We start from the raw sequence: 25,489 nt of genomic DNA on the forward strand, positions 1-25,489 counted from the left end.
TTTACCTTTTTTTAAACTCGCAGTCCTGATTATTTAAGTTTCTCTCCTAACTGACCTTTTAATTGGATAGTTTAAGCCTTGCTTCTAAATCTACTTGTCTAAAAGTAGTTCCATAAATACAGAGTTGGATGCAGTTGCTGGCTTTTCAGGCACCAAAGTGAGCCACCACTTTTGAAAAAAAGGTGTCTTGAGTTTGTAAAAGCCTCGTTTGTTAAAAAGTGGCACCTTGTTACTTCTCAGGTCCAGCCCATGTTCCTATGATGTCACCAAATGGTTCTATGCCGCCTATATTTGTGCCTCCCGGTTATGTATCTCAGGTAAACTTTAATTTATTCTTGTATTTCAGTGTGTTTGTGGGTGTGGCTTTTTAACAATGAGGCTATTGATTATTTTATCTGGAACAGCTGTTAAAAGCATTTCTGCTATTTTTTCCATTGAACTTATCAACTATTTAACTTACTTTATTGTAGGCTCTATCACCTTCTGTTCACTTAGTCACATTTGATCTAGTTTTCAGGATTTTTTTAATAATACTACTAGGCAGTAAAAGATTACTTTTAGTAAGATAGTAGATGGCTCTGAATTGGCTGGATGTTGAGCTCCATTAACAGGATCCACATCTTGATTTTTCTTCAGTCCTGTTTTCAGGGTGAAAGTAGGTGCCTGGGTCATATGAACAACCACAGTTGACTGCAGCCTGTGAAGTGTCAGAGGACTGATGAGTACAGACGGTGCTTAGCGCTGCTAGAAACAGTCTGATGGGAACATAGCTGGGGGCAGCATCAGAATTGAACGTGTCTCACACATACTGTGGATGTGAGACTCGTGTTTCTTTCATTGAGGTTATGTAGGTCATGTACCAGTATCATTCTCTCTTTCATCCCTTAAGTCTTTTTTTTTTCCTGGACTGCATAAGATATTTCTCTTTAATGTGTTCTCTTAATTCAGATTTTTCTATTCTAATATAACTCTATTTATCAAAGTTTTCAATGTCCCTTTCTTTACCAGCTCTGATCTCCTTAACGTTCAGCAAAACACTCTCCTGTTATAGCAGAAGTGTGAAGAGGAGTGTTAATGCTAGTGACGTGCCTATGAAATGGGCAGGACTCTGGGCTTCTCTCCCAGCTTTACTTTTCCGTTCTCATTGATTTTCCACTCCTCTGCGTAGTTAAGTCATAGCAGATCAGACCTGCGTGTGGTATTTGAACTGTTATCAGAGATTGGAAGTTACCGGTCTGATTTACTTTTAAATTAATGCATTTTTAAAGGGAAGTAATTAAAAACAAATGTTTAAATAGAATAGGCTGGGTTTCTCATTTTCTAGTGATGTTCAAAATTAGGAGTTTTCTGATCAGGCTTGAAAACCTTGTAACTGTATGTTCTTGAGTTCCTCAGGCAAGCTGTATGTCTTTTTGCATACAGCTGGCTCTGCAGTTTGTGCTTCTGCTATTACAAGTAGGTACTTTCATGCAGACCCTGAAGAAAGATCCCCCAGATAATTTATGCATCAGTATGAAATTGAGTCTTCAGTGCAAACAGTATGCAAAGCGCTGGCAAATGCTGAGGCGTACAAACTGAAAAATACATTTGTTCTATGTTTGCTGTCACATGAAACTAGGAGGTTTGGGTTTGTTCTATTTTCCCTAGGTCATTATGACAGGGATAGACAGGTTTGAAGCCAACTTTAAATCAGAGCTTGGGTCACTTATACTGATCTCGTCAGCAGATGAGACTTTAACTTTCTGTTCCCAAAACTGTCTGGCAGAGCCCAGAGATAAGTTATGTTGGTTTCTGCTTAAGTGGAATGAAGTGATTCAGTAGCAGATAATGGGACGTAGCAACTTCAGACTGTAAAATCATGTAAAAGTCATATTATATTAATGTACCCTTTCTACCCAAAACTGTGCCATGTGTTCTTGCTTAATATAGATATAAAATAGAGTTAACATAGTCATCAAAATTTGCTATGAGTTTTGACTTGTGTATGTTATAGCGTGTGTTATAATATTATGCAATGTAATGTAGTTCAAGTGACGTGTTTAGTTCCGTTCATGAAGCAAAAAGCCCCCCCACGTTGTTTCTACAACAAAGCGTAGTCAGTGTAAGCTTAGTCTTAAGTGTAAGTCCTTGTAATTTTTTTCCTCTATTTAAAGTCTTTTAAGAATTGCTAATAATACAGTCGACTCTGAGGTCGTCTCACAGCTGAACTTTGTTATAGCAATTTGTGAGTGGACACATTCTGTTTCCCTTCAGAAGAATAATTTCTCATTAGTTTGCTCTATCTTTTGCTGAGGAGCTTTTCAAAATGTACTTTTGGTGTGAGCAATATTTCAACATCCGTAATGCCTTCTTGGCCAACTAGGAAATGCTACAGTGATTTCTTATAGCCAAACTAAACATGCTTTAAGAGAGGATCTTAAAGGAACTAACAAGATAAAACATATGGCTTGCTTTTGTGTAGATGCTTTCTTTAAATGACTGAAAATATAAATTGTGTATATTTTGAGTAACAGAGGGCTACATAAATAAGTTGAAATCTTCTAGGAGCAGTTTTTATTTTGTATGATTTACTTTACAGATTGCATTAAAAAAAAAAAAAAATCTGTTTTGCATCTCAATTTTGTATGCCAGCCTCCAGCTGGAACGCACCCCCAACTTGCATCCACAGATAATATTTTCTGCTGACTGTGTGATCCATCTCTCTTAATACTAAAGCACTGTAAGGCCCTGCCTAATAGCATTTGTGATCCGCATTTTTAAATGCGACTCGGAGATGACTGATGTAGAAGGAAGGAAGCATAAAACTGCAGACTAATTTTAAACCAATCTAAGAAAAATGCCTCGTTTTCCTACTGAGACTTGATTAATTTTCAGGTGTCAGTTTGCCTTTAATATGGAACATTTTTCTATAGTTGAATTTTTTTTCCAGTTACATTGCTCGTACCTGTTTAATTTTTTGTGTGAGGGAGAAGAGAACAATTGATTTGTTGTCTGCCTTTAAATAGGATTTAATACAATCTAGTTCGCTTCTGAGTCAAACTTCACATTAGATACAGTCTGAATTTTATGCCAGTCGACTTCTGTGTTGTGGCAGAAGAAACAAACTGGAATATGACCAGGTGATTTCTCTGATGGTCAACTCAGAAGCCTTTGACCCCATCAGAACTGTAGGTGCTGAAAACGTAATCACTCAGATAAGCAAAATGGACTGTAACCACAAAGTGACAACAGATCAGTGTAGATGTCCTCTGTCTGTACTACGAACCCTACCTGGAGAAAGGACCCTGTAAACCTCAGCCTCTGGTTGTCTGTTCCAGCTGTCTTAAAGATGAGACTAAACTGGGCATTGTTTTACTTCAGTGTCATCACGTTTAATATGTCTTTTTGTGAATCCTACTCTCGTGTTATTTCTTGACCTTGTCTTCTAAAACCTGTGTTCTGTCCAAAGTTTCTTCTCAGTTTTAAGATTTAGAGAAGTGTTATTGTATAAAACCTTAATGTATTTTATATTTACTGTAGGAAAAGCAATACATTGAGTTATTAATCTATTTCACGTTGGCAGAATTAGACTCCAGAAGGAGCCTATATATTGCCAGTTTAGGACACATGCTTAAAAGCGTGAATGTGCATACATATGCATGCACTGTCTTAGCATCTTTTTATCCTAGAGTTCAAACGCACAGACAGGTTCCTTGTCTGAATTCTCTTAGCCTGTGGCAAACATGAAATGTTTTGACATTTGGGTTGGGTTGCGTCATAGTACAAGACAGCAGAGCTGACTTGTAATACTTTGTACTTGCCATAGGCTAAGAACGTGTATGCAGACATGTACCACAAATCAGATGACATGCAGTGACTTGTACATACGATAGCGCTGTCAGTCAGGATGTGGTCTAAAGCAGTTCTTCTAACTGTAATTACAAGTAGACTGGAAATTATGCCCTGATCAATTCACATTACTTGTTTAAAAGAATATATACATTATTCATAAATTATAGATTGCTTAGCACTTCAGTGTGTGAAGTTCAGCTTCTTAAAACTGACTGCCTCAAACTCCAGTTTCTTCCAGTAACATATGCTCGGTTTCCACTGGAATTCATTTCTGTGTGCCTATCCCTGACTGTCAAATTGTGGGTATAAACTTAAGCATAGAGATTCTTTATTAAATGTACAATGTTTACAAGATTGTTTTTGTACTGATGGTTCATTTCTTATGTTGCATGACAGGTGGTGGAAGAAAATGGAGTTCGTAAAGTGGTGGTATTGCCACACTCAGCTGAATTCCATCCTTCCATGCATCCTCCTCCTCCTCCTCCCCATGTACCACATTACATGCATCATCACCATGCTTTGCTTCCCCACCCACCTCACCCCGTGTACCCTCCGGTTCCTGGGACAGGAGAGCTGCCACCACAGTTCATACACCAGCATCCACCACCACACGTTTTTCAAGAACAAGGTGAGAGCGCAGGTGATGTTTACATACACGAGAAGGCCTTTCACTCAGCGTGTCTAGATTGAGACAGCTGAATTCTGTCGGTAGCTCTTTCACACGTTTCTGTGATTTTGGTGCTAGTTATCAGAATCCCTGAGCCTTATGTGCATTTATGGGGTATGTTAAAATACACTTGTGTATAAGGTGTCATGGAGCCTGGTCTGAAGGCACTCTGCATGTGCAAAGTATGATTGTATAAAGTTTAAATCTTCTGCTGTTCTGTTTTTAAGGATTTAATGCAAAAGCAGTAACTTAGCAGTGTCCTAATACTGTGTATATTTTTCATGGATTCTTACTTTTGTTACTGTAAGTGCCACAATGATTGCTTCTACCTTTCTCTAAAATTGCACTCTCCAAAACTGCTGTGTTTTGTCACAGCCTTGACATGAAGTTTTTTGAAAATGCGTTTAATTTGATACATGAATGTATTTTTTTGGCTAGACAGAGTCCAAGTACGACTGGAAAGAAAATAAAAATAACATACATAAACCAAAAGCCATAGTAATCCATGTTGGAGGGTGAACTGCAAGTCCACTCTATATTTAAAAACCGAATGAAGCAATACTTCAGCGGAGGACTGGGATCACTGCTGAATTAAGCCAGGCTGTAAGCCTTATTATATAAGCAGGCATTTAACACAGAAGGAAATTAGACTATGTAAGACCATTCACTATCTCTCTCTCTCAAGCTGAAATTAAGCCATTTCAGCTCATGTCTAGGGTAAAATATTCAGTATTAGCACCCAAGCTATGTATTAAAAAGTTAGTTTGTGTCCTAAATTTGCTTACACTTTTTTGAAGATATGACTGTATGGCTGTATCAGGGAAGCAAGGCAACTGTAAGGCGTAATCTTGAGCAGCTAACAAAAGAGAAAGGCCTGAAGAATTACACTCCAAAAAAAAAAGAAAAAAACACCAAACCCTAAACTCAGCAGGTGATCAAAGATAATGTTAGAGAAAAAAAATCAACAGTTTGGATATGGGTTAAATAGGAAAAATGGAAATTTACTTGCAGATATTTTGTATATCTTACTATAGCATTTAACTATCATTGACAACGTTTCAAAACAAGAATTAAACCTCCAGGCGCATTCTTCTCCTACTGCCTGATCTTTACGCTCATACACTGATTTGAGCCCAATCCATAAACTCTTTATCAGGTGAGGTTCCTAAAGTCTAGCCAAGCTCTGCCAGTCAGCAGTGCGATATGTGCAATATGTTTCTTTTCTCTTGCTTTGCTGCCCAGAGACACCTGAGTATGAAACTCCTTGGGACTTCACAGATGCACCAAGCCTAAGTTATGTGAGCCATGCAGCTCCATGCGTTTACAGACTGACAAAGCAAGCAAAGTGAAGTTCCACGGGTTTTCAAGTTCTGGTTTTACAGTTGTTATTCTTCTAACTTACAGAGTGTTTCTCAGATGTCAAATAAATTCTACTGAATAATGAAATAAGTTCTCCTTTCTTTGTAGAACCTCGTTCTCATGGAAGGACAAACTTCATTCAGCGAGATGAAAGGAGTCTCAAAATGCAAGAACACCTGAAAAAAAGGCTAAAAGACAGACAAGCTAGTGGTCATACTAACAATAAACTTAACAGTCCTCCATCTTCACCACATAAAGTTGTTAATTCTTCCAGTGCAACAATTCAGAATGGAAATGGAAAGGGACAGCAAGGGGCAGGCGGACCACTAAAGCAGAAGCAGATAGGAAAAACAAAGGGCAGTCCAGATGCAGAGATGGGAGGTAGGTTGCATTGAAAGGGTGAAGTATTAGAAGAAGCCTGAAATACTTTTCATTATGTTTAGATGTTTTTTCCTCTAGAAATCATAGTAACGTCAAGTTTGTTCATTGGAGATTTATCAAATAAGGTCTTCGGGAAGATTGATTTTTAAACCTTTTGTTTACTTCTCTGCCCCGGGACTGATCAATATTCCAAGTGAGGATGACCTGTGGGTATTACATAAAAGACTTCTGGTGTCATTCTTTGTGGTACTTTTCAGATAACTAGGAGTTACTTAAAACTTCAGGAAATAGGAAGGTTTGAGCAACTGTCTGTACAGGTTGCTGTTTGATGTCATTTCAGTTCAGCGCGTTGTTTTGCTCAAATGAATGTTTGAGCTTTTTAATAGCTTATGGCTATTTACTTGCATGTACTAAAATACCTTGTGTATAATATCTTTTCTTTCCTGTTGGTTTGAAGCAGTGTTGCTGAAATGCAGACAGTTTCTCATCATGATTCCTTAAATGATTTGTGCATCTTTTAGTGTTTTGTGCGTGTGTATTAAATTAAGTGGTCTTATTAGGCTGCAAGGTCTACTCTTCATCTGTGTCTGTTGTATTTTAACTCTTCGGTTATAGAAATAAAAGAGAAATCTGACTTTGTATCTTGGGAAGTAAGTAGAGGTGGAAGCTTTTATCCAACTTGTTTCAAGGACAAAAGATACACTTGAGTAAAGATTTGTCTTAATACAAATTTATTGGAGGGAAAAAAAAGAGTTTTTATTTGCAGGCAGAATAATATCCTGAATTGTTCGACATGGACAATTGTAAAGATAGGATTCAGTTTATAGATGTAACCCTTTTGGTACCTGTAGGTATTTTTAGTGTGCAGTTTTGATCAGGCTTCTTCCAAATTATGCCTAGACCAAGTGTTTTGCAATAGAAATTCAAGGAAAGCTCATACAATAGAGAGATAAGATCTTATTGTCATTTTTTTAACACCTTTCATTTTTGGAGGAATGTTTTTGTGTTGTCAAAGAAAACCCATTTATGCTCAGATTAGGAAAATATACCCTTTGTGCAGGATGTACTAAAAGGGTTTTTGTAACACTGTTAGTTTTGGATAGTTCATGTTTCTACCCCTCACGCAGCCAAAACAAACAGGGGAAATGAACTTTGCACAATAAGTACTATTGTTAAACTCTTAATGAGGCGAACTCCATCTTGTGGTGGCATTTTTGTAACAGACTGGTTTACTCTTGGGGTTTTCGGTAATCTGTTTTGTATTTGAAATTTCAGAATCTGACACAGAATCCAAGAAATGTGATACTCACTTGAGCATTGGCAAGCCAGTTGTAAGTATTATCCTTAAAATACCATTATTTTCTGTACATATACTTTCTATAAAATAACATGTGTCTTATTGATCTCTTTCTCTTTTTTCTTAATGGTTTATTTTTTTAATAGAGAAAATGTATTTTAGTTGTCAGAGTTTATAGCTGGGAAAGGGCAACCATGCTATGGAAACCCACTATTTCTCAACTTTCTGAAACAGTCTGTCTGACTCGGTTTCCCAGTCTGTAAGCCAAGAATATATCCACTGTTGAAGTTGTCTGTGTATGTGAGGGCTTTAGTACCTTGCAAACCAAGGGCCTGCTAAACTAACGGAAGTCTGCTCACTCTTGGAACCATCCTCCGTTCAGCATAGAGGATTTAAGAATATTGGGAATAGAATTTACAAAAATAGGTCATCTTTTTGTTATGTTTAGAAATGGGGGCAAATATTTGAGTATATACAGACTTATTTAGGAAATTGGAGTCTGGTGACGTTAATTTAAATGTCTAAAGGCTGAAACTGCACTGATATTTTTGATCTTGAGCATGCTTAATGAAACTCTTTTTTGCATTATCTATACAGTAAGCATGAGTGGTATTCTTTTGCTCCAGCTTTCTAGCTATTCTTTGTTACGGTAGTATTTTTTCATTGCTGCTTCTGACATCTGTACTTAATGCTAACAGAAGGCTGTGTTGACTTTGTCAGAGAAAATTTGGAGTATGGGCATTAAGCAGCAAAAAACTTAGACCAAAAATTTTAGTCGTGAGCACTTAAAATCAGAGCCTCTTTCTATCCTATAGCTTAGTGGTTAAATATTAAGATTATGTGAGGGAGTTATAAAAAAGTTAGAAATTAGGCCCTCTGACTGTGCCTAAATATAGATCTGGTATCAGTGTTCAAGACTCCAAATCTGAAAATTTGCTCCAAATGAGTGATGCAAACAGTGCAGGTGAAATAGAAATTTTCTCTTCAGACACTGAGACAACGTAGTGTGTCTATATGTTTGTTTAGTGTTTGAAGGGAAATCCTTTTATATGATATTTTAGAAATGAAAAGAGGAAATAATTTAAATTCAAATAATGACTCCATATTTCCACTACAAAGAATTCCTCCAGTGAGGAACTTCATAGGCAAACTAGCGACACCATGTTATTGACTAATATACCTTTTATTACAGAAAGCAAACTTACTTGCATTATTTATGCTTTTAATAGGTTTCTGATATACAAGCAAGATCAGCCGTTCTGTCCTGGAATCTCCCAGTTAGTTCACAGAATGGAGAGAGCCATAGTCATAGTCCAGCAGCATTTACATTTGAAGTAGCAATATCCAACAGTGGTAAAAATGGAAAATTTAAATCTGTCTATGTGTAAGTTTAGTTTCTTCATTTAAGCACAATACCGATGTTTAAAAACATTAACCAATCAGCAATCTCTCTATCAGGAGCTGTTTGTTGACTTGCAGACCTACCTACTTCACATGAAATAAATTTTAAGTAATATCACTAAGAGTTACATGGACAATGGAAAACGTGAAAATTAAATGTGCGCTACATGGTTTTGCTTTTCAATAAGCTTTTATCCTTTAAAGTATAAGGAAGAGCTGTAACTTTTTTTTTTCCCCTTTTCACAGTGGGGAAGAATTAACAATTACACTTCCTGATCTCAGACCAGCAACTGATTATCATGCCAGGTATGTTGCTGGGAATGAAATACTTAATGCTTTCGTTGATACATTAATTACAAAATTATTGTGGCTTCGTGAAAAAGATCTGATCACAAACAACTTGAGGAATATTCTGCAAAAATATCATAGCTATGGACACTACTGCTATCTGAATTCCCACTGATCTTCTAATTTCATAAAAACGTCACCTCATTTTCTTCCCTATTATCTTCTCTCTCTTCGTGTTTCTCAAATACAAACTTTAAGTTATCCTCTGTTGGTATTTTTTTAGAACAAGAAGATTGGACTCAGTGAAAGAGATTATTGTAGGCAGAAGGCAGTGGTGAATAAAATAATTTAGCCTTGAACATGGATCTGCAAGTCTGACTTGTCAGCGTGATTTGTAAAGTTGCTTCTCTAAACTGCAAGCGTCTGTAGCCGTGCAAGAAGGGAAGTGGAAACAGTTGAAATGGGGAGAGGTTAGATGCCGTGTTACAAGGGAACAAGACGTGACATTCAAGAATTGCCACCCAGAGTAAATAAGCATTACTGGAGAAGGTGTTTAACTGGTCAGGAAAAGGTCAAGCTGGTTAAACAAGCCAGGAGAACACTGTGATCCAGCAGCAGAAGAGAGAGCCTCAATGCTCAGGCACAGGAGGAGACAAGTTTTAAGATTTACTGAAGCAAACTCCTATTTTTAAGCTGCAAGAGAATTCCGAGTGTGTTAAATACTTGGCACAACTCTGCTTGCACAGTGTAGCATAGTGTGTGTTTGGCTCGTGGTGTTGCTTTCCATACAGGCCAACTTTCTTTTACCTACAGTTCATTTGATAAGACGGACAGTATTTCTGAAAAATGACTAGTCAAGTCCATGCTCTTCAAAAACAAACATAAGTGAGCATGGCTGTTCTAGAGATTCTGTCCCATTTGAACAATTACACTGATAAACATGGCTTTATTGCCTGAACAGCTGATTTAGCCCGTTTTAGTATCTGTACTCTTGCACAAGTAAGTGTTGTCCGTATCTGAATCTCAAGGTCTTTTTGGCAAAAGGTTAATTTCAAGTCAAGTATTCTGTTGCCATTTGGTAACACTTGCTATAGTTTCATCATGCCTCCCACGTGCTTTTCATCACTAAAATATCTCCACTGTGATAGATAGTAATTGTAAAGTAAGTGAAGGATGCCAAATGGAGTCTTCAAGATCAGTAAGTGTACCTATGTGATCTCCATCACACTACTCTGTTGGCATGCCCCTGTCTCCCTGAACGTAGAAAGGATAGTAGCATTTCTTATGATGTGGGCATCAGTTACTAGAACCTGGAGCGACATCATAAACTCACTTTTTGTTATTTCTTCCTGAATGAAAAGGTGTGAAATGGTTGTCTTGAAATCAATGATCTGAAAGAAGAGGGATTGGGCACTTGTTTCCTATAAGTGAGCAGGCTGGTCTTGTTGCTGTAACCACTGCTTGTGATTAAATACATTTCTAAAGCTGACAACTCTTTTCTTAAATTTTCAGGTGCTAATGCAATAATTAATTATCCTAATTATCCTACATAATTAATTGTCCTTTGTTCAGAGTTTCAGCAACCAGCAGTTCCATAAAAGAATCCATTTCAGAATTAGTGAGTTTCACTACAGAAAGCTGTGAGCCGGACTGTCCAGCTGCACCGAAGCTAATTAACAGAACCAAAAACAGCCTGAGTTTGCAGTGGAAGGTAAGCAGTCTGATGTATTCATGTATGGTGTGTTTAAATTAGCTTTGTCAGTAATTTAGTGTGTACTTTAGGTGCTGGCTTTAAGTTGCTCAGTTAAGACTGATAACTGAAATCATGATTGTTCTTCCTCTTTCTTTCACCGCTTACTTAGTTTCCTGCATAGGGCTTTAGTGTGATAGAGTTGATAGCGGGTCTCTCTGAGTGTGAACTAAGTAGGAAAGTTCTCTTCTGAACTGGCAGCATAGGAAAGGATAGAGCATTTACATTTTCACTTGGGGTTCCTGGGTGATAAATAGGTATAACTTAACTTATAATTCAGAGGTCTCATACTTATTCTAACCAACTCATAGTGAATTTCTTCGGCTAGTTTGTAGATTTAACTTTTGGAATCTGACTTTTGAATATATACAGTATCCGCAAAGACTTGTGGTAGCTGTGTTTTCTTGTCTCTTCGTGTTTTTCTTATGATTATGCTTTTACCTGGAAAATGGTTGTTAGCTAAATGACTTTAATTAGTTAAATTATTTGTGTAATCTGTACTCAGAAAGTAAAGGTTGTTCCCAATTCGTATGTCATAACAAATACAAACGTTGCTTGTCTGAATGCTTACGTTGCTCACAGTTGGTGAGCACACAGTGCAAGGACACAAGGAAAAAAGCTATAAAAATATCATTTGCATTACTCATAAAATAAAACTGTTCATATTCTAAACTATCATAATTAATAGAAGTAGTATAGCAGCCTGGAGAGCCATCAGGAATGAGGAATTAAACTAATTAAAATACCTGCTAGTTTTTACCCTTTCTAACTCACTTTACTGAATACGTGCGTCTGTGCCCACAATAGAGTTTCAGGTTATCACAAGTGTGTTCATGGAAGAAGAGGGCTGTTCTGTATGCCTACTGCAGATCCCTTTCAGCTCTACACTAAATATTTTGTCTTAAAAGGCAGTTGGAGTATATTATATTCAATTGTTAAAATGTTTTGTAATGTGCAAAAATACTTATAAACGTAAACTGTTTGATTGTAACTTTTTTCATTGTTTCTTTATTTTCAGTCCTCAAATGACAATGGTTCCAAAATAACTAATTTTCTTTTAGAATGGGATGAGGTAAGACGTTTTCTAGTGCAAAAAAATCATAATGACATCTGTAGACCAATTATACTTAAAAATACTTTTTGCTTAGGTACATCAGCTATTTTCAGTGCAACTGTCCAGACAGTTTTAAAGGGACAAGCCAATTAAAAAGCTTGAATCAAATGACTAGTATTACAGCAATTCCAGTAGACAGTCCTTTCAGATCCTCTGAGAGGACAGTGTAAAACTCCTTCATTTGGTTCTTGTCATTCAGAGCATGATTAATTCCTATGCTCTGTTTAAACGGATGAGCGTTTGGCTTGTATCTTCGGTAGCTGACACAAATATCACTCAGCTTTTGAACTACTTCTTGAAATGTATTCCAAAGTGATAAAAAAAACTTCAAAAATGTGTTTTGTTTTCAACTGCAGTCATTTATTACCATTTTGTCAAATCTACAGTGCCAAAAAATAAACAGGTATCTCAATCAAAATGTGGTTTTATTATGAAGAATGCTCACGATTACTATCAGCATACTCAGTATGACCATGATGACATTAGTTTTTTACGTTCCTTAGGCTTACTCCTGTTTTTTTAATTATTATTAAATAAGTGAAATTTAGGAAAATTTAGAGTGAGGAAGTTGACCTTAGCAGAGAGCATACGGTCGCCACGCAAAAAGTTACTCAGGTTGTTCTCGCTTTTTTAAAGGGGAAGAATGGACCCTTCAAAGAATGCTACTATGGGCATCTGAAGCAGTATAAACTTACCAAACTCTCTCCTTCTACAAAATATTCACTCAGATTAGCCGCTAAAAATGATATTGGAATGAGGTAATAAACACAATGTATCATATCACTTACTTTCTCATCAACTGCATCTGCTGTTGTTAATATTTTTTAAAAATATTTTTCCAGTGGGTTCAGTGAGACAGTGACATACTATACAGCAGCCCCATCACCCCCTGTGCTCGTTGAAGCAGGAGTGACCTGGCTGTCAGTAAAGTGGAGCCCACCTAACGGGGTGTCTTCAGATGACACTCTCACTTACTGTTTAGACATGGAAGAAGAAGGTTCTGTAAGTGCTGGGTTTTGTTATATGTGCAAAAGCCTGATACACAGTAGTGCTTAAATAAAAAATTAACTCTGTATTTTACTTTAAAATAAAATGCTGCAAAATACTGCAACAGTTGGCAAGTATTGCATGTATTGGTGAAAAAAAGATGAAGTTCGAGCTAAAAAAAAATTTGATTGATCTGATCTGGTTTTTTGTTTTATCATGGAAAATTAGTGACTCTGTTTTGTTCTTGTTTTCCCTGCTTTACAGGGTTATGGCTTCCAACCACAGTACAATGGAGATGAACTCTCATGCACTTTAAGAAATCTTAGGAGGAGTACATCCTATAAGTTTAGGGTTTGTACTATATTTTGTTTCTAATTTAATTGTGACTGTATGCTTTTCTGGAGCTTTAGCATTTTCATACTGCTAAGACGCTTTCTATGGAGACAGCAGAAAATTGCCTGCAGTACTTCTGTTGTTATAATAGTTTTTGGTGGAATCATAATACAAATCAGATTTTTTGCACTAGCTAATTTTATTTTCTTTTAAATTGTTGTCTTTTCTGTTGTGGGGTTGGTTTTTTGTTTTCATGGAAGAACTTTATGAATCAGCAGGATATTACTTGTCATTAAATCAAGCATTTATTATGTATTCCATTCATTCCTGAAACAGCTCTTCGCCTACAACAGTGAAGGAAAAAGTAGTCCTAGTGAGGTGGTAGAACACAGCACCGAGCCTGACAAACCTGGACCACCAAGTAAACCAGCTGTAAAGGGCAAGATCCATTCGCACAGTGTGAAAGTTACGTGGGGTAGGTTACCTTTTGTTAACATAGCATTTGAGTGCTGCTTATGTATATACAGTCACTCAGTAATGCAGATTAAAAAACAGAGGCGAACTCAGGCTAATTATTTGTCTCTGCAGATATCGTTATTGCAGGAGAAATACTTAGCATTACCAAAAAATTGCAGCTTGGTTTGTTTTGGGGCTGTGGCAGGAAAGTAGTGTTTTTCTATATTCATTTTAGAGAAGCAGTCAATGGTGTTGGCTGTTGTAATAGCCTCTAGATTTACTGTGATGCTTAAATAATTTTCTTGTGCTCTTAACAAAATAAGAGATGATACCTGAAATTGACAGTATTTTCCTAGTTACTCTTCTTCCTGGCATAATCATGATTAAAAATAGAAGAAACTATTATTCTGGAAGACATGTTGTGAACATATAAGTAGACGGTTTTCTGTTTCTCTTTGAATAGAGTTTTCTACTTGAATGTATTCTACAATGAATGACTATGTTCTCTGAAAAAGCTGGTAACAAAATAATGCATTGTTTTTAAATCTTCTATAATTTATTTTAAGATGTTGATTTCTTGCAGAACCACCCAAAGATAACGGAGGATCAGACATTTCTAAATACTTTTTGGAAATCTCAGAAACGTCAGTTGGTAAGCAGTCATCTTTAAGTACTAATTCAGCTCATGTACTGATTCATTACTCATTGTTCTAGCAATTAGTGTTCTGTTTTCACATGTGTATATTGTGTTGTACGTGTTCTCTGCATAGTTGACCATTCAAATTTGATTCTGTGGCTTGACTATCTTAATTAATAATTGAGAGAATTTTCAAGGTTGATTTTTGCAAAATTTTTGTAGTATAACTTATTTTTTCTTTTTCCCCAGGAAGTAAATGGGACACTATATATAGTGGTTCCCAGAGAGAACATGTATGTGATCACTTGAAGCCTGGCACTTCATACAGAATGAGAGTTTATTGTGTCAGTAAAGGTGGTGAAAGCCAGGTGAGAAAAATGAGAATAAATTTGCTTCTGAAAACTATTTCTATTCATGTTTTAGTGAAATGTGGTTTTGTGTTTCCCCTCTAAAATAATGTGTGTTACTGCTAGGCTTCTGATGTTATGACTGTTACGACATCAGCTGTTCCTCCTGGACCGTGTCATGCTCCATGCCTGGCAGGCAAAGCTAAGCCCAAGGAAATCACTTTACAGTGGGGTAAGCTCCAGTGTTTCTGAGCAAAATATTTTTCTGATTTTAAGTGTCAGAACAAAAATGAAAAATCTGTAGAACTCTTCAGGGTGGGGTGGGGGGAACATATAGATGTAGTCCCTGTCCTTAGTTTTGGGATTTTTTTTAAGAAGACCAAAGCTTGCTAACCACCTCTGGTTTGGTGATGCATGCATGTGCGTGGTGCATGCGTGGTGAGACTTAAGCAGAAGTAAATGTCTTCTGGTGAGAAAGCTTGCTGAGTGCCTCATTGCTGACAGGTGTTTGGCAATTTAAAAATCAACCCTCCTTTTCTCATTTTTATCTCAGTAAAGGAGATAATCAAAACGTAATGAAGATACACTGGTTTTTGAAGGAAAGATACAGAAAATGGAAAAAAAACTGATGAAGGCCATCTTAAACTAATTGGTATCTGGAGGAAAAAGCAAGCTTCATAAAGTGTTTCTGCTCAGATACATGATAAAAGCCTGCACTCTAACTTTTAGAATTCATCTGATTCAACTTTTAGCTTGAGAAGGCTGATTAGAAACTATTTAAAAGAAAAAGTGCTTTGTGAAATTAATAGGAAAAAAAACCTTCTCTTTTTATTTCATAGGCCCACCATCTGTAGATGGAGGTTCCGACATTACAGAATATATTATAGAGATGGCAAACTCTGAACAAGATGAACGCAGACAAGTGTATCAGGGTCCAGCATCTGAATATGTAGTAAACAATCTACTTCCAGGGAGAACGTATTGCTTCTGGATACGAGCAGCAAATAAAGTTGGGGTAACCACTGTGCTAAGGAGATCAAGTTTGGTTTTTTTTTAACACAGGAGATAGTAATGATACTATTGTCTTATCTTGTAGCTTCTGTGTTCTGTCATAGTTCTGTTGGAGGAGCAAAATTTCCTACAACATAAAAAAAATGTTTTGAAGAAGATTCAATAAATTAGGACTGAAGGAGGGACTGAATGTCCCTGGCTAAGGGGATGTTCACTGTGTGTTGTGTTTCTGTTGTTGTTTACTGGATTACTGGCGGTACCGAAGGTGACTAGTCCAAAGTTAGTGCTAGACATTCTCTTCCTACTTTTAGTCTTTTCTTTGACTGCAGTGTAAATCCTACATTTTTGGCTGTGAATGACCACTTAATGTTTGTGCCGTAAGAAATTGTCGTATGTTTTACAATTAGCCTAGACTCTGCAGATTGGTGATGTGGAAATAGTATTGTGTAGAGAGGGGTGTGTTCAAATAATGCCAGGTTTGAAAAAGGTTGGGATAAATGCTGGTTGCATAAAAGTCTGTCTGAAACAGTACCCAGCTGCTTCTGGAAGCCAGATCCTGACTCCAGGGGAAGGAGGACTTACAAAACCATAGCAGTGGGAGGATTACAGATATCCTGTAGGCACAGGGCCAGTTTGTAGAGTAAACTACCTGAAAGGAATTTTAAACAGTGCTGTGAAACTAAGCACTGAACTCTTCTATTTATTTCTCTATCAAGTTAAAAATAATTTGTTTTCTTCAGCTCATATGCTTGCACATCAGTTTTTGCTCTACTGCTGTTGCTGTATTCATGCAATCTTATTTTCTTGCAGTTTGGCCCTCACTCTGACAAAGCAGAGATCTCTACTGCTCCAGGACCCCCCGATCAATGCTGCAAACCCCTGATAACTTGTAAAAGTGCAACTTGTGTTGTAGTTTCATGGGAGGTAGGTTTTAATGATTGTCAGCAATACACAAATTAATACTTGGCTTTTAGAATTCTAGTGACACGTGTATGATACACAGAAACGGAGGAAATAACAAATGTAGGGCTGGAATATTTTGAGCATGTCTCTTTATAGAGGTATACATTGGTTTTGTAAATTTTGCCAGCTAGGAATTTCCATCTTAACTGAATAAATTGGGTGACGTTTAATCCTCCTCATGGTACGGTAACTAGTATATAATATATTTAATTCATCCAAGCTGTAAGAGATTGTAAGTTATTCAAAATTCTGGTCTGAACTGTGTTGTTACTATAGCCACGTGTCTAGATGGAAACCTTTTAACAAGCTGAACTTAAAATTGTGCCCTTGGCTATGGTGGAAAAAAACGGAGGTTCCAACCCCAATGCTTCTGTTCCGATGTCTCGTTCAGTGTAACGAGAGATCACACTTGTATGGTGAACGTATGTGCAATAGCTGAAGGAAAATTTATCACTTAAACCCACAGAGTCCTGCGTGCAATGGTGCAGAAATCGGTGAATACAGACTGGACTGGGGACAGGTGGAAGGATCAATGCATATCATTTACACTGGCCCTTGCCAGAGCTATGAAGTAAAAGGTCTCACACCTGCAACCACATATTACTGCAGAGTCCAGGTATGAAAAGCCTTTTGTTACGTGTTACTAAGCAAATGAACAAGTACATACAGTTTGAAGAAAAACTTCAGCTAGAGATGAATAAAGTTAGGTACTGTCACCTACTAATGCAATATAGAAGGTAATTTACTTTCCCTTCTCCCCCAGTCCCTAACTACATGTTTCTAGAAATGAAATTTAGATCTAGTGTTGCATTAAATACCAGACATTTTGCTGTATTTACATTTTATTTGGGAGATTTTCCATTCTCTTCCAAATTGCTTTTAATGACATGCAGAAGGAAGCATGGTAGATGTGACTGGTTAGAAAAATGCAGATTTGGTAAACAATACGTGGTCTCTCTTTCAGGCTGTGAATGTCGCTGGCGTTGGGTTGTTTGGCGAGACTGGTGTGGTGACAACCCCTGCGTCGGTGCCTGCAGCAGTGTCAGTACTGCATTTACTTGAAGAAGATCAAATGGAAATTTCTCTTCCTTTATCAACGTGCCTTGCAATTCAATGGGAAGAACCATCTTGTCATGGGTCAGAGATCACTGGATATAATGTAGAATATGGGGAAAAGCAGCTTGTAACTGTTGGAAGAAATACAAGCCATGTTCTTGAGAATCTGCTGCCTGACACTCTGTACAGGTAATAACTAATTGTTTTATTCTGAAACACATTTGTAGGATTTTTCAATCCATAGCTTTGAGGGTAGTGTGTTAAATTTTTAGAACAATTTTTCATTTGGCTTACGGACTATTTGCCTAATTTACTCTGCAACTCCAAAAAAATAAAATAAAATTGTCATATCCAGAATCAAACCGTGATGTTTTAGCGGCAAGAGTTAAGATTGCTGTGTTAAGATTAACGTTCTGTCTCACAGCCAAGGCTTTATTCTAATTTTTCTAGGTGTAGAATTTTTTATTCTGAATCAACGCGTATAATGGGATGATCAGTATCTCACCAAAAGAGGATGAATGTATAGATAAGAGCAGAATAGCTGTTCCTGTGTTGCGTGCTTAGGCTTGGTTAAAGCTTAGTTCAGATTATGGATCTTCAGTGTCAGCTGGAGGCAAACAGTTCAGTTAACGTGGAGGACCTGGGCGCTTGTTCACTGAACAGAATAAACCTGAACAATACTGAGAAACACTGAAGCTTCATTATGTTGAAAACAGTGTAATTATGTTGACTTGTTTTGAAGTAGAATATTTTTATAGTTAATTTCTAACTGCATTTTAGTTGCTTTATTGTTTGTGGTTACATTCTTTACAAATTTCAACTCTTGCTCTGTTACCTAGTGTTTTTTCAGGACCTCGGTAAATTAACCATATAGCTGCTCTTCTCACATTTCTAGAATTAGAATACAGGCCATAAACAGCTTTGGAGTTGGTCCTTTCAGTCATTCCATTAAAGCCAAAACGAAACCACTACCTCCTGACCCTCCTCATCTTGAATGTGTGGTCTTCAGCTACCAGAGCCTTAAACTTAAATGGGGTGAAGGTCCAAGCAGAGCTTTAATTACCAACCCTACACAATTCAACTTGCAGATGGAGGACAGGTTTGGCAGGTAAGATGATCAGAACGTTAAGGATATTGCTGCTTTATGACTTCGTATCAAGTTTTTAAGTAGTCTCACTTCTGTTTGCACTAGTAAGTCACTTGGGCATCCCAACGTTTGCCCCTTAGTTTGCATTTTTGGATCACATCTTTCAACCAGAAATGCTGTTAATAGCTGTTGCACTAGTATTTACTTGTAAGCAGTAAATACTATTTACTATTTAATTAGTAATATCTTACCATCTTCCCATGCTGCCAGGTTTTTTTATTTTTTGGAAATTCTAAAATGAATCCAGTTTGCGTATAAGAAACATGGGGTTGACAGCTATTCTTTAACTTGAAATTACAACGTATCTAGTGTATACAAGGGTTATTCTCTTGATTCAAATCAAGAGTTTGGTCATGTAGTTTCAGTGGTAGCCTGTGTATGGCTGTAGCTTAGTGCCTAGACAGGTTGAATGAATGCTTTGTGAATGTAAATTAAGACTTCCACCAGTATGAATGCTGTGCGTTGCTGATTTAATGCACATCATGAACTGTTGATGACAATAGCAGAGCTCAAGCTGCCTGACGTTCGTTGTGTCTGTACGTAGAAAGCTGGGGCACCCGGACTGTATTGTCACTTTTTTGTACTTAAGTTAGATACGAAAATGTTTCACTTATGATAGTGACATACAAATTTGTGATTACTGAATAATACTAATCTGTATCTATTCTGTTTTTTCTTCCAGGTTTGTTACTGTTTATAATGGTCCCTGTCATACATACAAGGTACAGCGACTCAGTGAATCCACTACATACTATTTTAAAATCCAGGCATATAATGATGCTGGAGAGGGAGAGTTTTCTGAAGTTTACGCTTTCACTACAACTAAGTCTCCACCTGCATCTCTTAAAGGTGAGCTTATACTGCACTAGAAACTTCCGCAAGCCATTTACGTACTAGGTTAAATGCTAAAACCTGACTCTTTTCCCAGTCTAGCCTCTTTCCAGGGCCTTTGTGGGACAGAAAACAGAAACTAGCTGTGACAGGCATTACCTTGGTATAAGAAGGGCTCTACTGGTATAGGACCAGCATGTGGTCATCTCCTACACTGTAGCTCTTCCACCCCGACAGTGAGGATTTCCTCTGCCCATTTTCAACTGGAAAGTAATTTTTCAGGGTTATCTGTTGTTTGATATAAGTTACAACGGCATGTAGGCAAATGAGAACACAAATAATTCCTCTGATCCTCACTTTGTAATATGAACGTTAAAGATTGCCATTAGAAAAAGTCATTCTGAAGATCAGAATGCTAATTACCTGCAGGAAAATTAGTTGACTCAACCATGTTTATAACATGCAATTTCAGCTCTGGAGATACATGGACATAAATGCTGTTTTCTTTAGTGATTTGAAAGTGCTTGTTCATCTGTACAAGCATAGATGTCAGAAGCTCATCTTGTCAGCTTGAAAAGAAAGACAAGTATAACCTACAAATATTACAGTGATCACTTTTTAAGCTTATGTCATGAAATACAGCAAAGAAAAAGAATGAATGAAACAAATCTTAATTGCTTAAAATTATTTGAATTACTGTTACCTCTAAGAATGACAGTTACCTCTATATCATTAACAAACATATTGGAAAAACCTTAAGCTTTTAGATTTACACTGCCCAGTCACTTGCGTTAGAACTGAAGTATTTTCAATGGAAAATGTACAAAAGCAAAGCATACTTTAAGCCAGAGTGAGAAAACATCCTTGTTGTCACTGAAACTAGTGCCCATTTGCTACATTAACTGGGAAATGAGTTATTGTAATAATTGGTGATTTTTGCCATTTTCTTGTGATTGAAAAAACAAGAACGTTTGTAGAGACCATTGTTCTCTTTTTTTCTCAAATGCCAACAAATCACTTTTTTCTAGCACCCAAAGCAAATCAGCTGGAAGAAAACACTTACGAAATCACATGGGAACCTTTACAGCCGATGAAAGGAGATTCCATTGTTTACATCCTTCAGCTTGCTGCTGGGAGAGAGTTTGATCAGGTACCTTTCATTTAACATAATGAACTTGAGGTTTTTTTACTTCGAAAAATTATTGCAAAAAAAGATGTCTATATTTTAAGGTTCAAATTCTATTTGGTGATGCTAGTGGCAGGAATACTTTTCATTTTGGCAAGGGACTCGATTTACCATCCCAAGGTGCTTCATTCAACGTCTCAGTTCCTCTCCACGAGGCTTTAAGTTTGTGATGGGTGAGGGCAGCTTCCGGTGTAGGGTCCTGCCTCTTCACAGCATTGAAGGTTGCCCCAGATTAAAGATCATAAAGTTTCGTTTCCCTGTTGACCCTTCACTTGTACTGTAAAAGCAAACGACTGCGAGAGCAGGCTTGAGAGTCATTGGGAGAATTGGTTATCTAGAAGTGGGTTAACGCTGTTTTATCCTGTTCTCCCAGCATTTCCCTTGGCTCTTTTGATTCTTAAATCTTACAGTCTGTGGCATCACTACCTTTGCTAGCCACAGACAGCACTTGCCCCACTTTAGTGGGGGAGCTGTATGGAACAGTAGCTGTGCAGAGCGATTTTTTTTTTTTTTTTTCTTTTTTCCCCGAGCTTCAAAATCCAGGTCTGTCAGTGTGGGGCATAGCAGGAGGCTTTGGATTATTCACAAGAAAATGAATCATAAATTCTTCAGAAATAAAAGCTGAGATTTTATTAAGTTGGCTTGAAGAAAACGACTCCAGGCAGCGTCCAGCACTGCATGTGCTCGCAAAGGAGAATGGAAGGTATCGCGTAGTGTTTGCAAGACGAATCCCATGTGAAGTGGTTCTGTCTCTTCTTCTTCTGACCAGGTATACAAGGGACCAGAGACTTCCTTCCGTCTCACAAGCTTGCAGACAAACTGTGAATACCGGATCAGAGTCTGCGCTGGCCGACAGTCCCAAGACTCCACTGGATCACAAGAACTGTATGGACCTTACAGTCCCAGTACAGTGTTCTCATCTCAGAAACAAGAGCTGGTTCCAGCGTGTGCTGATTTGACGACGGAGTTGGCAGAGACTAAGAAGACATTACGTGAAGAGCGCTTCATTGCTATCGTTCTTCTCTGCGGATTTGCAGTGGTTGCTATTTTATTTGCTGTTGTTATTCAGTACTTTGTAATCAAGTAGACGAGAGCCTATTCAGTACTCAGCTTTTTGTACAGAAGCTATTTCGGGTATTTATGGTTAGTTCTAATTAAAATCCTAGCTGGAAATGTATAGTTACATGCGTTTCCACTTTTGCTGCTGGCTAACAGTGAGGCTGGGTTGGCAGATCCTTTCCAAATACTGAACACAGATTTCTTGTAGAAAGGGTAATCCTGGGTCCTCTGTAATCAGGGTTAGCTGTTAATAAAACAGCAAAAAACTGCCTTATCGTGCACACTGGTGTGTGCGCGCACTCTTCCTCTCTCCGAATTCAAAGCGGGGCCCTTTGGCCAGTTAGAGAGAGAAGGCATTGATAGAACAACTCCTTTTCAAGTACAACTAGAGCAGTGGTAGTCGATCCGCAATGTTTAATCAGGTATTGTTGTAGTTGGTATACATGAAATACAGCAGCACAAATGCTTAAGCTTAGAGCAGTACTGTATTGCAGAACATTACTAGAGCGTACCACATTTAATATACTGTAGAAGGAAAGCAGAATATTGACTTTGACTTAGTGATATTACTACTTTACAGTTATTTTAATATTTCGGATTCAGTAATAATCATTTCAAGCGTGAAAGTAGAGGGTGCCAGCATTTTTAGAATTTTAATCAAAATGCTAGACAAAACGTTAGCAGGACGTAATGTACATACGGCAAAGGCGTTCGTACGTAGCATTGCAGAAAAGGCCCCTTTTGTATTGTACATTTCTGAATGAAATGCTTTCTGCTGTTGGTGAGCAGCTGTTGGCCCAATCCACATTTCACTCTCAGTGCCTGAGAGAAAAGTAATTTCCTGTGCTTCTGATTAAATCTTTGCAGTGTTTTCAGAAAAGCACAGGTATTGTCTTTAAGGAGAAAGAGTGCATTTATGATAAATGTTACACTATTTGGCTCAAACTGAGCAAATGTTTTTGTACTATTATTAACCTAAAAATAAAAAGTTCAAACTGCTTTTGGATGCCCTTCTAACTTAATCTGAATTATCAAATTGTACATGAAAGAACTCTTTTTAGATAACATTTATACAATGTTTTAAATGACTTGCTATCCCAGTGGTAGCAGCTTCACATTCCATTGTTTTCTAGATGGGAATGTTCAGCCTGCTATGAACTTTTCTGAAACTCGTCCTGTTTGTCTGGGGGGGATTTTCCGTGGACACTGTGCACTACATATGACTGTTCTTGTTAAATCTGCTTGCGAATACCTAAAGATGAGTCTGACAGCTGTCTTCTTTATATCAAACATTTTGAAAGCTGGAACTCGCAAATTTCGAACATGTTGCAGAACGGGTCTTCCCAATAGCATTTGGAATATGCCATAGAAAGGTAGATTTAGCGTATTTTGCAAAGACTACGGCTACACTTCATATACATCAGAGCAATGCACTTGTACGTGGAATGTTGGATGTGATAGTGCTACAGGCTAAGTATTTCCAGTAATTAATCACTTTAAGGGTCTTTCTCCTATGGCAGTTGATGAATAATGTTGCGTTATAGTTTGAGGCATTGTGTTGTATTTCAGATGTGGAAAACCTAAATTATGACATAGTATCGCTTAATACTCTTAAAAGTAGATTTATGGTGCAATCTGAAATTAATCTTTTCAAAATGTACTCTTCATTTTGTACTCTATTTATTTTGATTAAAAGTCCTGGAAAATGTATGTTTGAATGTATTGTTCTACTTGTAGCAGAACTTTAAGTTAATCATTTATTATATCATAGAAATCTCTCCCTCCAGTGTTGGAAAGAGTTTTATACAGATATTAGTCTTTAGTTTGCAGAAGAGTTTACAATCTGTCTTTATTTCTCTTCATAGTCTACTTTTAGCAAATAAGACTGCCTTCAGCAAATCTCTATTGCCAAAGGGTTATTTCTTTAACTCTTAGAACGAAGTTTGTAGAGGTTTATTTGGCAATAATATTTCTGATAATTTTAAAAGATAAATTAGGATTGCAGAGTAAATACTAACAAGTCATGACTCCTAAAAAGTGAAAGAAAGTTTTTTTTGTAATTGCCACAAAATATTCAACTTTGCAGAAAATATCCAGGAAAGCCCTCCGCAATACGGATTTTACGTCAGCTGTTATCCATTCCAGAACGATATACCCTAGTGGCATTAATGTATTAGGTATCTTCAGTTTTCTTGTATTGTCATTTTGAGGTATCTCAAACTTATGTTAAAGCTGCCATGCATTGTATTACTAAATTGTAACTATCAAATAGATAATATATTTAATACAGCCAATAAATAATACAAATGTATTCAAATTTGACTACAGGGTTGTGTGTGTTTTTTCTGGATTTTAATCTTATTCGGGAGCAGTCATTTGTGTAGTATGTAATTTAAGGTGAAGAAACATGTTTAGCCTTGTTACTAAGTGTCATTAAGAGCTGTCTTAACTTTTCTTCCAGAAAGATTTTTTTTTTTTTTTTTTTTTTTTTAAATTGTGGGAACTTTAGCACAATACTGTCCTCTTCTTTTCCAAGAGCTGTGTCAGTCGGGGGACCAAACAGTGCGATTTCTGAACCCTTTTACGTGAGGTCTTGGGGCAGCCCGTGAACGGCTGATCTGGACTCGGTGTTTGCCTGTTTTACAAATAAGGGAGATGGGCAAATGCCTTCTGCTCTCGCTTCCCTCCCCAACGATCGCCCACGTGCATAATGTGTCCCTGGTCCGATCAGATGAGCACTAAAGGCAAGGACCGTTTCTTCCCGCAGAGCTCAGCAGAGATGGGGTCTGACTTTGCAGAAAGGGTACAGTTGAATAAAGAACAAGATAAAAGACTGAAAATGAGGGAAGCAACTCAAGAGACCTGAGGGGTGAGCAATAAATCAGTTTGTTGGAAGAAGGCAATGCATTCATAGTCCCACTAAATGAGTAATTTCTTATCACTTTCCTTTCAGGTACCTTACAGATTGTATTTCTTACGCTTATTTGCTTGAGAGCAAGCGGCGGGCCTGGCTTTAATCTCCACTTTATCTCTCTTGGCTTCTGTGGGAAGAAAGTAACGAATTATGTTTCACAGGTCTGTGATTAACAAAACGTCTGGTCCTCAAAAACTGAGACAAATCCTTTCACAGGAGCTTTGTGGAGAGTTAAGCCTGATGGTGCGGCTGGTAAGTTCACTGAAGAGAAGAGCCCAGCCTCCCCTGTGCCTGCTCCTCTGTGCGGGAACAATGGGAATTGACTCCAACCTTCCTAAAGCGTTCCAAACCTATCTCAGTAGTGAGATAGCCAAAAGGACAGCCTTAATACTTGTTCCAGTCTCCACGTGCACTGTCTACCCAGGTTTTAACCCACAATACTGCTGGCAAAATGGCTAGGTTGCATGAATTAAG

General features: G+C 37.5%; 1 protein-coding gene across 1 annotated transcript; it reads left to right on the forward strand.

Annotated features, from left to right (window-relative positions):
* Positions 1-240: 240 nt before the first annotated feature.
* LOC104070295 (fibronectin type-III domain-containing protein 3a-like) lies at positions 241-23,807 on the forward strand (the record flags this gene model as incomplete). The annotated part of the gene is made up of 23 exons (XM_009577857.1): positions 241-317; positions 4,228-4,459; positions 5,966-6,238; positions 7,514-7,569; positions 8,765-8,919; positions 9,183-9,242; positions 10,797-10,935; positions 11,993-12,046; positions 12,725-12,846; positions 12,931-13,090; positions 13,340-13,426; positions 13,745-13,883; positions 14,448-14,516; positions 14,751-14,869; positions 14,975-15,080; positions 15,688-15,863; positions 16,670-16,783; positions 17,289-17,438; positions 17,787-18,067; positions 18,774-18,986; positions 19,708-19,874; positions 20,885-21,006; positions 21,812-23,807. Coding segments are annotated over 23 exons (3,389 nt in total), but the record flags the coding sequence as incomplete, so codon positions are not given.
* Between the last annotated feature and the right edge of the window lie 1,682 nt (positions 23,808-25,489).

Source organism: Fulmarus glacialis, unplaced genomic scaffold (genome assembly GCF_000690835.1).
Source record: "Fulmarus glacialis isolate BGI_N327 unplaced genomic scaffold, ASM69083v1 scaffold10415, whole genome shotgun sequence".
Taxonomy (NCBI): domain Eukaryota; kingdom Metazoa; phylum Chordata; class Aves; order Procellariiformes; family Procellariidae; genus Fulmarus; species Fulmarus glacialis.